The sequence below is a fragment of the Pecten maximus genome, chromosome 9 (assembly GCF_902652985.1).
Source record: "Pecten maximus chromosome 9, xPecMax1.1, whole genome shotgun sequence".
NCBI classification, from domain to species: Eukaryota; Metazoa; Mollusca; class Bivalvia; order Pectinida; family Pectinidae; genus Pecten; species Pecten maximus.
The window spans coordinates 21802409-21815155 of NC_047023.1; the positions used below are offsets into that span (position 1 = coordinate 21802409).

The 12747-nt window shown below is 33.6% G+C and overlaps 1 protein-coding gene across 2 annotated transcripts; it reads left to right on the top strand.

The window, feature by feature from the left end:
- The first annotated feature begins 2937 nt into the window (after positions 1 to 2937).
- LOC117334693 (cyclic AMP-responsive element-binding protein 3-like protein 3) lies at positions 2938 to 11731 on the top strand. Of its 2 annotated transcripts, none has more exons than XM_033894454.1 (7): positions 2938 to 3698; positions 4669 to 5134; positions 5544 to 5662; positions 6055 to 6189; positions 6569 to 6696; positions 6975 to 7056; positions 7320 to 11731. In XM_033894454.1, the coding sequence occupies exons 1-7, from the start codon at positions 3597 to 3599 to the stop codon at positions 7728 to 7730; spliced, it is 1443 nt and encodes a 480-aa protein (XP_033750345.1). In that variant the 5' UTR covers positions 2938 to 3596; the 3' UTR covers positions 7731 to 11731. The 2 variants fall into 2 exon arrangements, with proteins under 2 accessions (XP_033750345.1, XP_033750344.1); XM_033894453.1 differs by lacking the exon at positions 2938 to 3698 and adding an exon at positions 4094 to 4421.
- The last annotated feature ends 1016 nt before the right edge of the window (positions 11732 to 12747 follow it).

Consider the following 12747-nt stretch of genomic DNA (forward strand, 5'->3'; position numbering starts at 1 on the left):
CCTTAAATTATGAATTTCGCTTTTCCGTCTATTCTGAATGCAGCGTCTTCAGCTGTCTTTGTTCCACTTTCGAAAACCCCTCTCCCAGAAATTATATGCAAAAGGTGTCCAATTTCTAATGTATATCCCTGCATCTTTGTCTCTTATAAACCCTCAATGAAGAATCTTCTGTGTGTCGCTTCTGGATGCCTACAGAGAAACTATTCGACCTTGCCTGGTGAATCTAATGTCCGTGATTATTCTTGCATACTTTCCCAAAAGGGCATGTCGACCCTTACCTTTAAGTTTCAACAGCAATATTCGTCTTTGGGATCTTGTCTATGAGTGCGTTTCCGATAAATCCGTCCAAAGATTGCTGCCATGGAAAGATTAAGAAATTTATCTGATTTAGAGACTGGAAAAACTTGATCAGATATCAAGAATGGTTGAACTTTATCTGATTTAGAGACTGGTTGAACCAATACCATGCATCTTTTTACACTTTAAATCTAATTATTATCAAAGTGTGTTATTTCTATGTAACTTTATATTTTTAAATTCACAACAATTGTCAATCAATTAGATTGCAATCGCATGGCCCCAGTAAGTCGTAAATGTACGCCAGATTTATTGTACTATTGTGACTTCATACTGGCTATGACATAACGTTTATAAGAAAATGGAGAAGACGTCGTTAGTCATAATTCAGTAGTCCTCCCTTCGTCATTTTGTACATGTATTATATAAAGACATATCTTAGGATAAAGCTGAGAAGAATGCATTTTATCAATCAAATATTTATTTACATCGTAGACATGTAAGTCATGATCAAATTGGTGGGTTTGATAGGCTTTCTCCTTACAGACTTACCCGATAGCAGTGATAAAAATGTATTGGCATGCATGTATATTTATTATCCCCAATGATTGAAAAAATGGATGTTGTAATGCCGTTGTCTGTTAGTCCCTATCATTTCGTCGGGATCACCATTTCCACACTCAAATGAATCAACTTAAATTCAAATTGCACACACGTACTTTATATTTGGAGTGCTTGGTTGAATTTAGTTTTGGATCAAAAGGTCAAATGTCGAGGTCAATCTTAGTATAGATAATTAAATTTATTTCGCCTCATAACTCAAGTTGCCTAACTTAGACCAAAACTCAAACCGCACGTGGTTTCATTTCAAGGCGTGGTGTAAGATGCATTAGCATAGGCAAAAGATGTACAAGGAACTTCACAGAAAGCCTTTGACACTGTAAACCATGAAATCCTCTTTAACAAGTCTATGGATGCTTCTACGGAATATGAAGTCATCTGTCAAAGTTAGATGGCAAAATAACATATCGAAGCATACATCTTCATGTGTAGACGACATTGCCTTCCTTGCAAATAGCCACCATGAAAAACACGGACAATATAAGACTCCTCAGCCTTAAATACATGTACTCATACATTACCACTGAGGTTGACCGAGTCAACACTAATGCGTCGAAATCAGAAGACGGAGGATGACTCCATATTTCTGGGAACATCCTTCATAAAACCAGCAAATGGAGAGAGAGATGTTCCAAGGAATTTCAAGGCTCAGTAAAAACAACGAATACAAAAAAACTGTGAAGAACCTTATACATGTGACTCTCGGTTATGGACTCAACGTAAAACGAGGAATGACGCCAATAGCACCCCATAAAATATAGATATTTATCTATTTTCAATTTTTTTTAAAATTAATTAACTTATTTATTTTGTATTTTTCCTAGTTATGAGCTCTGCGTTTAACACTGGGTTTGTAAAGTAACTCGTGAATTAATCCACAATTACGGTAGTGACGGTGCACGTGTGGATACTTATGTTCGTGACTGTCTGTATCGGGAAAGTGTCTCGTGCATTAGGGGGTAATATAATATGTGAGGCGGGTACCTATTTTTCTCATTTCATTACTTATACTGCAAGTTGCGTTACAAATTTGGTATTTTAAACAGATAATCACTTGACAAAATAATAAACTGCATAACTCGAATCTTAGGCTAGTCTGAATTTTCTGACGATATTGTTTTGCAGATCTATGCAAGCATCGTGTGCGTTATATATATATGTGTCGAATTCGTTTCCACGGCGAGTTGAAATAGAGAATAAAGCTTTTATTAAATGTATTTATTCATTTGATTTTCCCTTCCAAACGTAGTAAGATAATAGTCCTTTGGATTGATAACCAATGAACCTATTGAGCTAGCGATATAACACACTGTTTCACTTCCTTTTGAATGGTGAGAGTATCCACAAGGCAGCTTTAAAGGCGATATCAACATCAGAACCCTCCGAATAGAAATTGATAAATATTTTCACAGGAAGGAGCATTGAGCGTGAATACGCAAGAATCCATCTTAAATACTTTCCATAAACATTTATATAAATCAATCATTTACATAATTAAGACGGAGATAAGAAGTCATTGTGACGCATTAGCAATATGACTGATGACATTACTATGTTTATCGACGGTTACAGGATGCATATGCATGCACACAAGTCTATAAAGTTTCTTATTTTTAAAAAGTGAAAGCAGAAAATCATAGGGCTTTCAGGTCTGTGGCCTGATTAATCTTCTCATACATTCGGCTCTACTCTTTAACCTATTTTATGGTATTACACTATAATATACACTAACACGGGGACTTAATATATTCCCTTGGTCATATAAACAGAAATAGATCCATCCCGTACCTAACATTACTTTTTCATGTTACACATAAATATATTGAATCCGCCAAGATGCACTATACAGAACAAGACATTTTTTTTAGAGTTTTACGCTTGTTTCTATCATTTTCGCTCTGTCATTTTGATAAAAGAATCATATAAATATATAATATTATGTGTTTGTAGGTTTTCATGTCGTATATATTTTCCCGCGTTTAGAAATAGTCTCGAAAAAATAAAACCAACTGAGGAATGTTTCGTGTTTATTCTTTATATCATAATGTTCAAGAACACTTTGTGTTCAATGTTCATATTTTTATTATATGAAAGAAGAAATTGCAACCGGTTATTTGGAATGCATGTATACTTTTGAAAACTGTTTTTCGGAGGGTTATAGTTAATTTCGGAACTCTAAAGATTGTTCGTGTGTTTTCAGGATAAAATCTGTTCCGAAAGTCCATTGTTTACTTCCGCCTCCACGTCATTCCTGCAGCGGTGTGTCTCGGATGATGACACTGACGCTAAATTTAGAACAACATCCTCTACGAAATCGGCAATAGCGATAAGGAATGGAACTTTGACATTGAAATAACATTATTTGCACATTAATTGTGCCACCACTGATGCTATTTTAAACACTTGAACACTTCAGGATGAACATGTTTTGCTAACTGACATTGGCAACCGACGTAAACAGTTATATTTCCTGGTCGATAGGTTCCGTGTATTGCACAAGAGGACTGGCAGGGCTTTTCCAGTCGAAGCTTATATACCCCGATACACGTGGAGGTTTTGACGAAGGAAGAATTTATGTTTTGGTCGATGACGTGTTCTGGTGTGACGATAGGAAATCCACGAACGTGAAATTGCATGGACAGAATATACGCATTACAGTAACACTGTAAACAACAAAGATGGCGGTCAAATCTGACCCCAACCAAGTTTTGGATTTGCTTTTTAATGACGATGATGGTCTCCTGAAATATGAAGTGCCAGGGATACAGACCGTAGACTTCGTAAGTAGGATTTGACCACACAATTCCCAGTATATTTTATCAAAATAATTTGCTTGACATAGCATATTTAAAATAATAATAAAGATACACCCCTACCCCAGCAGATATATTCTGTAAATGTATGTAGGACATGGAAGTAAACTGTCAATAATGCATCGATATCGCTAAATCAATGTAGTTGTATTTTACGCGAGTGATCTCGTGCGACAGCTGTACGCATATTAAATATATTTGTCATAAACTTGTTTATAAATTATCATGAATCAATCGTAGTATACAGCTGGTATATGACTCATACATGTGAGGATTATGTGTAGTCAGGGAATCTCTCGGTGGTATTTCATCATGCAAGAGCCAATTGGTGTGTTACACATCATCATTCATCACAGGGTTCCTGCTCAGAAGTGGTTTATTTATTGTACATGTATATACAGCTTGCACATGCACATATATTTAATGCATGCTGTGCATTAGCTACTTAATGGGAAAAAAGCTGATGTGAAGTTAGATATATCCCTGACTTCTATTATGGTGTTGGAAACTTGTACAATGGATAATTACTGCCTGACAGATGATGTCTTGATGCCTTATAAACTAAGTGGGGATGAAAGTGATACATTGAGTTTTTATGATGCCAATAGATCCGATTCAGACATTGACAGTGAAATTTCAAATTCTTCCAGGAAAGATGATAACTGGGACTTGTTCACCGATGATGTTTTGGTATTGAATAATATATTTTAAATGAAGCTTAATTTTTTTTCACATAAAAAAAACAACATAATATCAATTCAGAATTTGCTATCAACTTTTTTTTTTAACATTAAGTAAAGAATACCAGCTCTGCTATTTCAAAAAATTATAGAATAATTCAAAATGTAAATTTGTGACCTATTTAAAAAATTGTTACTATAATTGATATAAAACATGCATGTTTGATGTTATGACAATTTAGATATTTTGTTTACAGTCAGAACTAGGACTTTTCTCGGAGGGAGATGGTGATCTGCTGGAAAGCGTACTTAAGGAAGCAAATCTAGGGGACCTTGACACTGATATAGATATTGACCAACCTCAAAAGAAAAGTTTTTCCTCCCACACCGACCATGATTATTATGCCCAGCGATCACCAACAAACAGCGACAGTGGAGTGTCTCTAGAATCCAGTGCTTACTCACCACAAAGCTTTGGTGATGAACAATTACAGAACAGTCCAAAAGAATATTATTTGTCAGACTCTTCAACGAACATGACAACAGACTTCATGGATAAATTAGAACATAGTCCTCTGGCTATGGAGGATATGGACATGAAAGATTTTAACATGGACGGTGTTGATGATTTAGAAACATCAGGTCTTCTCAGTGAACAAGACTTCTTAACTTGTATCAAAAGTCAACAAACGAAAGACAATGAAGCTGTGACCATTAGTTTAGGTAGGTATTGTTAACCTTGTGCCTTCATATTAGGGCCCAAAATAATTACTGCTTGTGAAGATCCACTACTACTTTTACCATTATATCTGACAGTAGACAAAATAATAAAGTAATAGAAGATGATGTGGCTGACCATTGGCCTCATATATGTTTGGGGAGAACATTTTGGTTAACCATTGGCTTCATATATGTTTGGGGAGAACATTGTGGCTGACCATCGGCCTCATATATGTTTGGGGAGAACATTGTGGCTGACCATCGGCCTCATATAATATATATATGTTTGGGGAGAACATTTTGGTTGACCATTGGCCGCAAACACAAACATTTTCCTTTTGAAAGAATTTTTTTTTATTTATATGTAACTATATATAAGTACATGTCCTGACTAGTAAAATACTTTTTTCAGATGACCTAAATAGTTCGGGATCAGGTTGTGGCAATACTGTCCGTATCATTAAAGTCACCACCAACCATACAGATGGCCTCCCATTCACCATGAAGGATATCCACACCAAAACTACAAAGGTACATATTTTGTTATACAAGTTAATTTCAAAAAAACTTTTGATTATTAATTAAATTCTGAAATTTTAGTGTCATTCATGTCTACAGTTACATGTTTTGAGTTTTTAAAAGCCTTGTGTTGCTCATCTTCTGTCTAGAGAATAAGTGACAATAAGTATTGAATATTATAAATTATATATATCATCTGTTCAGAGAAAAGTTTGAATGGCTTGCATTAGTAAAAATAAAAGGTAAAATAAGGTCCAACATTGAAATGTCAAAAATATGTTCTAAATATATGTATACATATAGGGCGGGGAAATAAAAAAAAAATACACATATTTTTCATTTTCTTTTTTCGCTTAAAAAGTCTGACAATGACAGTGTGTAAGAGAAAACTGTTGTTTTTTCAGTTTCCAGAGTTGCGGCTCTCTGATGAGGAGAAAGATTTGCTGGCAAAGGAAGGGGTCCAACTACCAACAGACATGCCACTCACCAAAGAGGAAGAGAAGATTCTAAAAGCTGTCCGTAGGAAAATTAGAAATAAAGTAAGAACTTCCCTGGGACAGTATCACTGTAGATTATTACCACACAGGAATTCAGGTGCGAGACTTATAAGTTCAGAGGAAGCAGTGATCTAAAACTCTCTTGTCACATTTCGTCATTTAACATTAGAGCATAACGATTAGGATGATTATTAATTTAACAGGGTCATGTCAAAGTTATCAGGATGATTTCAAGTAACAATACCAATATGACTTCTTATCCTTTCTTTCCAGTGTTTTTTGTCACTAAACATTCTCTTGACAGATAATATAATGAGGATTTTTGTGACAGTTGTATTAATATGAAGAAGTCAATATTAATTATGGTAATTCACGTTCGATGGACTTCTTGTAAAATCTGATTGAATCATTTGCCTTCCAGGTGTCGGCCAAAGAGAGCAGAAAGCGAAAGCAGGGATATGTTGAGGGTCTTGAGAAGAGGGTTAAAATGTCCACTTCGGAAAATCAACAACTAAAAAAGAAGGTCGAGAGCCTCGAAAACCATAATCAGTACGTAAATCTTATGTCTCTGCAAGTGTGCAAAAATAGTGTAATGTATAGAAGCAAAAATAGTGTAATGTATAGAAGTTATTGACTTCATATGGTACTTTGTTTGTCTGTCTTATGCTTGAAAATATTTTGCAAGATCCAAATGGAGAAATGTTACAGGTAGCTTCTTCTGAGCAGTGTTGGTGAATTTTTTTCTTAGCTGAATTAATTAACTCTCAAATGTTCACCCAAACTGTTAAGATTGTGTTTTTTTATTAATTTTCTGATGTTTTTTTCAGAACACTTACACAGCAGCTGAAAAAACTACAATCATATATTTTATCTAAGGCGAACAAGCCACAAACATCTACATGTATTATGGTAAGTTTGAAAACATTGGTAAATATAGAAACCATTAGTACAATGTGTTTTCTTGTTATGCATCTTTTCGTTATTTCCTCAACAATATTCTTATTTCTGTGTACACCTATCATATTGATAGAGAAAAGAAACAGAATTCTAAAGGTATGCTAAGATGGAAATTGTACATTTACCAAAATTTGATGGGATGAATTTTTTTTTTTATACTTTAAATCATTATGATTTTATTAAATTTATTTGAATTAATTGATTTCTTTTTTTAGGTGTTGGTGTTATCCTTTGCTTTCATCATTGTGCCGAACTTCAGTCCTTTGGGAAAGAAAGACGGCCTGGAAGCTAGGAATATCCCTATGGCTGGTAAGTCGAGGAGTCTCCTACATAATTCCGGAAATGATATTGAGCCCGACCTTGATGACCCCTATGGTATTCAAGTATCTGTGAAGCCCGGACCTCCATGGGAAATACCACCCAAAACACCAGCTGTGAAAATTCCATCACACGCTCGTAATTCTTTAGAGTATGAAATGGACCAATCAGAAGAGGTCATGGACAATAACAAAATGGCCGACACATACAGTGAGGCAGATACTGAGACAATTGCGAACAAATTTACAGAGAAAAATGATACACAGTTGAAATTTAAAGGATTACATAATGCTAATGATGAAATGTGAGGTTTTTATGGAAGTTAAAGTATGATAGTGTTTTGAAAGATTGACTGTGTGTCATGTGAAGGTGCATGTGGATTTATCATTGTGAAAGGATGTAGTGTGTAACACAGATTAAATTATATTCATTCTCATTGTTTTCTTGGCTGCTGTATCCAGTCACAAAACATTTTGTACATTAGATTTCTAATATGATCATACATCGGGAATTCTTTATGATGGAGAACTGTAATCTACAGCTGGCCATTTGGAAGAATTTTGTTACTAAAATGGAGCTCTTTCAACATATGGAAACCAGAAATATTTAGTTAAGCATGATTAACAAAAGGTTAAATGTGCATTTTCTATTTTCATTAACTTATTAAAACCCTGGTACCTACAGTTAATGTACATAGTACACTATAATGCAGCTGGTATGCATATTAGTGAATATTTATTGCTGTAGTCCCATTGACTTACATATGAATTAGTGTCAAGGTTCTCTGGAAAATAGAACCATGGGCATGGGTTGTGCTCCTTTTAGAAAGGAACAATTATTTTATCATTCATTACAAAAATTATTTGATGAAATGGATTGAAAGTATTCTCCCTAGTAGTGGCTTTAAGTAAAAAATAAAATCCAGTTAAACTTTCATTGATTTTCTCAGGTAAACCATTAAACCCTTATATTATAAGAAGTTGTCTCTCAACAATAAAATTTGTTCAAAATCAACAATAAACACTTCCTTCTGTGTACCGGAAAATCAGTGTCTTTAAATAGTGCTTAATAAGTATTACCAAAGGAAATCCAGTTAGAACTCATAGTCCTTCTTTGTGTTAAAGTTGTCAAAATCCTACAAAAATGGAGCTGTAAGACTTTCAATCATGATATCATCACCATTTTATTCAGGGAAAACATCAATATTTTGTTTATATATATACATAGTGACATTATAAATGTGACAATGTTGACAGCAGTAGATATATATAAATAGAGTGAAATGGCAGAATCTTGGATATTATATCAAGGATAACAAAAATAGAAAAAAAACTCAAAATGTTATTTTTGCTTTTTGTGAGAGATTTATAAATATTAAAAGTTTTACCTTGATAGAGCTTGGTTTGTGAAAATGAAAAATATTCTTGGATTTTTTTAGACAGTGTTAATCTTGTATGGATGATTTATTGTATGTGTATTATACTCAATATAGGTTCACCAGAATAACCTACTTTGTTGTGAAATTTGTATTTCATTGAATTTTGATCTGTTCTGCTGCCAAATATTTGATATAAGTGAAAACCTGCTTACATTCTATCATAAAAGGAAACAATTTGGATTCTTCTATTTTGAAGTCAATTTTCAGTGCTATGTATAAGATATCTTTTTGTTTTGGAAAATCTATAATTCATCACCATACCTACATAATACTAAGTAGGTTTAACAAGGTTTAGACATGTTGATTGCATGCTTTATAAAACTAACAATGTTTTTTACTGTCTCAATGATAATAGAGAAACTATCAATGTCAAATATAATACCAAATATGATATGTACAATCTGTCCCATAAAAATTGCAATTGGTTGCCATGGTTTTTGATTCAGAATTAAATTCTACAAAAATCTGATTTATATGTATGTTAGAGTGTAAAATGAATTTGTGGAATTGGTAATTTCACTCTGATGTTGAGTGCATGTCATACAATATTTATTTGGTGAAGATAGAACTGCTTGGTTTTAGTAGACAGAGGCGGTGTAAACGGTCACTTATCACATCATTACATTTACGAATTGCTGTTGTGCTTTAAGAGATCAGGTGTCATATACAGTCTATTTGACCATCACAATTTTAAATTATTTTGTACATTTGATCATGTATTTAGCTGGATAACATTTAACTATTTACACTGACAAAGTCAGTGTTGTCCATGCCCAAGGGCCTATTTATCCTCTAGGATCTGTTGACCTGCCCGTATCGTGCCAGGCAAGTGTTGGATTTATAACATGGAACTCAGTTTAGTTTCGTTTTAATTAACATCCAATCAACATCTATGGTCATTGAAGGACAGGAAAACGGACTTGGGAAGGCAGCGTGCTCTATAAGTGACCCAGTCAGGTCTACCGACAGTCCTTGTCAGTCCTACAACACCACTCCGGTGTTGACTCCATCTAACTGTTAATGCTATATAATTGCTCTGGCATATTTCTTATCAATGTTATAAAATGTACTATTTTACTTCCCATTAAGTTTTTATTTTATTTTTTAAAGAAATGTAAAGTTTCGTTTAATAACTGTAATGAACTCCAGGAAAAAAGGAATTCTAAGATGGCGAGACCCAAGAGAAAATGTGTGTTATAATGTTGGTGCTGTGTGAACTAAATTGATTCTTTTAGCGGTCCCTGCTAAAGAAACTTTTAATCCTCCTATCGTGTAAGTAATAAATGAAAAGTTCTAATAATTCATTTTTCATTTCCATAAATAGTTATCAGCAAATAAGCACCTGCCCACCAACAGCCCCTTTCTTATAGCATTGCAGAATCATCAATTTCAAAATAATTCAAAACTAAAAATAAGTCCTTCCCAAAATTAAATACCAAACTTTTACACAAGAGGATGGGGTTTATTTTAGGATAAATATGGTACTAAATTTTTTCTCAAGTTGAGAAGGCTTACTTGAAGATCAGGTAAATGTTTATATTCGGGGAATGGCTTTATTTGAAGATAAATGTATCACATAATGGTAACATACATTAAAATGTATCATGGAAATTATACATCAGTGATGATCATAATGTATATTAAAGATGATAAAGTGTTTGTGATCATGTGTTAGAATTTATTTTGTGAAAAAAAAATTGTTTTCTTTTGTATTTGTACAATATTTTTATACATCATGTACATGTAATTGGGCAAACCCTGTAACAGACGCCATATGCATGTTGTCTGTTGACAGAAGACACAATGCTCACGTTTGAAATTTACTTAAGATTTATACAGATTTCAGCTAAGATTATATAATTATATAGTTACAATTATATTGTATGATTTGTACCAAGATATTTGCATTGTTTTAAGAACCCATCTGCAATTGAAATCATTTACAGCCATTTAACTAAAAGAAGTTTTGAGAGGAATAATTTGTCGCAATAACATTACTTATTTGGAATGGCTATGAAAGATGTGGAATATCTGAAAGTCTCTTGTTTCTGAATAATACTGATACATGGCATATAAATGTAATACTTCAGCTCAACATGTTAGAGGTTCAACACCAAAAATGAAATTTGACAGTTGTTGTGTAACCTCTTAGAGGTCACAGTCAACTTAATAACGTCAGATAATAAATCGGCCGATCATCATGTTATAAGAGTACTATATGCCATAATTCCTACAGTTAAACCTCACTAATATGTTACTCCCCAACATACTACATAGCCTCCTTTTACATTTTTGTATTCATTTTTCACATGATGTATCATCTTTCATAATACCCAAGTACATTGTACAAGTGTACTAGACATAGCTGTATGTTGGCAATATAACAAGGTTTTAATGTTGTATGGAGTTGACTGCCTAACGATGATACAAAGCTACTGGAGTTGGGCCTTTGGTAGTATGTATTTGACGAAGACTTCACACTGTAGTGTAGATATTCAGATTTGTAAGTTGACTATTTCTACAACTTGAGCCGTTTCTGCTGAGAAAGCTAACATGATGTATCACAGATATTTAAAGAATTACAAGTCCGTAATTTTTCCTACTATGATTTGTACATAGAATTTGTACATAAATATATTTGTGACAAATTATCACATAGTAGCGATTCCAAGTCAGATTTCATTAGGTACAGACATTTTGGATGAATGTATGGAATGAGAGAGAGTACCTGCTTTGCTTACAGTTAAATGATTACTGGATGTACATATCTATAATTGTTGGACACCTTTTTTTTGTATTTCTTGATATTTGAGGATTTCTTTTGTTGAAAATGAAACCAGTTGTTGAATAATAAATCTTGACTTTGTGGAATTTTGTGTTTTTATAGTTTTTTGAAAATATTTAATTTCATAATACAATTTCTTATTCAGGGCTAAAATTCAAAAAATATTTAATTTCATAATACAATTTCTTATTCAGGGCTAAAATTATTAGTAAACAAAACAATTGACATTGTCCTGCTTCCGTGTTCACAAATTGTGATAAGATTTTTTTCCAAACCAGCTCAAATAATATGATTTTTATGTGAATAGTTCACAGCCTTGATAATTCCTTAGACCAAATCTTCAAGCCTTTCATACAGATGCTGCTGGATTAATTCCCAGAGATGATGTTGTCAAGACGACCAACTAGGCCTTACCAACATTAGCCAGATCGACCCCAGTCTTGCAAAACTGGGCTGTTGGTGTTTAGTGGGTAACCAAGCAATGCCAGGGGATCACCAATGGCAACCATGATAAAAACAAATAGAGCAGGCCTGTATAGTCAAGATGGTTTCTAACATTACCAATATCAATCCATCAAGTATTAGAAACCTGTACCATATTGATAAGTCAGGTTGAATGCTAAAATAGTAAAACTGAAAATAGATGAATGTACACTTCTTAGGATATTGCATTTTAACTGGGAACGAGAATCAATTACATTTCTTGCTGAATGCTCTTGTAGAAGACAACCATAGCAACATCATGAACGTTTTGACTTGGTAAACCCCTCCCATCTATTCTTGCCTTAGCAGTTCTCCATTTTGAGTTAACCCCAGAGACATAATAGAGGTCACAGAAAACCTTCCAGGGGAAGTAATTCTGATAATGAATGGATCACTACTACGGTTAAGATGAGGATTTTAGATCCGTGTGAATATTTTGATGATTCATGAATTTAACATTTCTAGAAAAGATTTTTTTTTAAATGTCTATATGTATGGTAACATAATATTGCAGAACAGTTAATTAAGAAGTCAAACTATTTCACTTCACAATAAAATCCAATGGAAGTGAAATTGTTTAACTTGTTATTTCACCAAGTCCTGCAATAATATGTCCCAT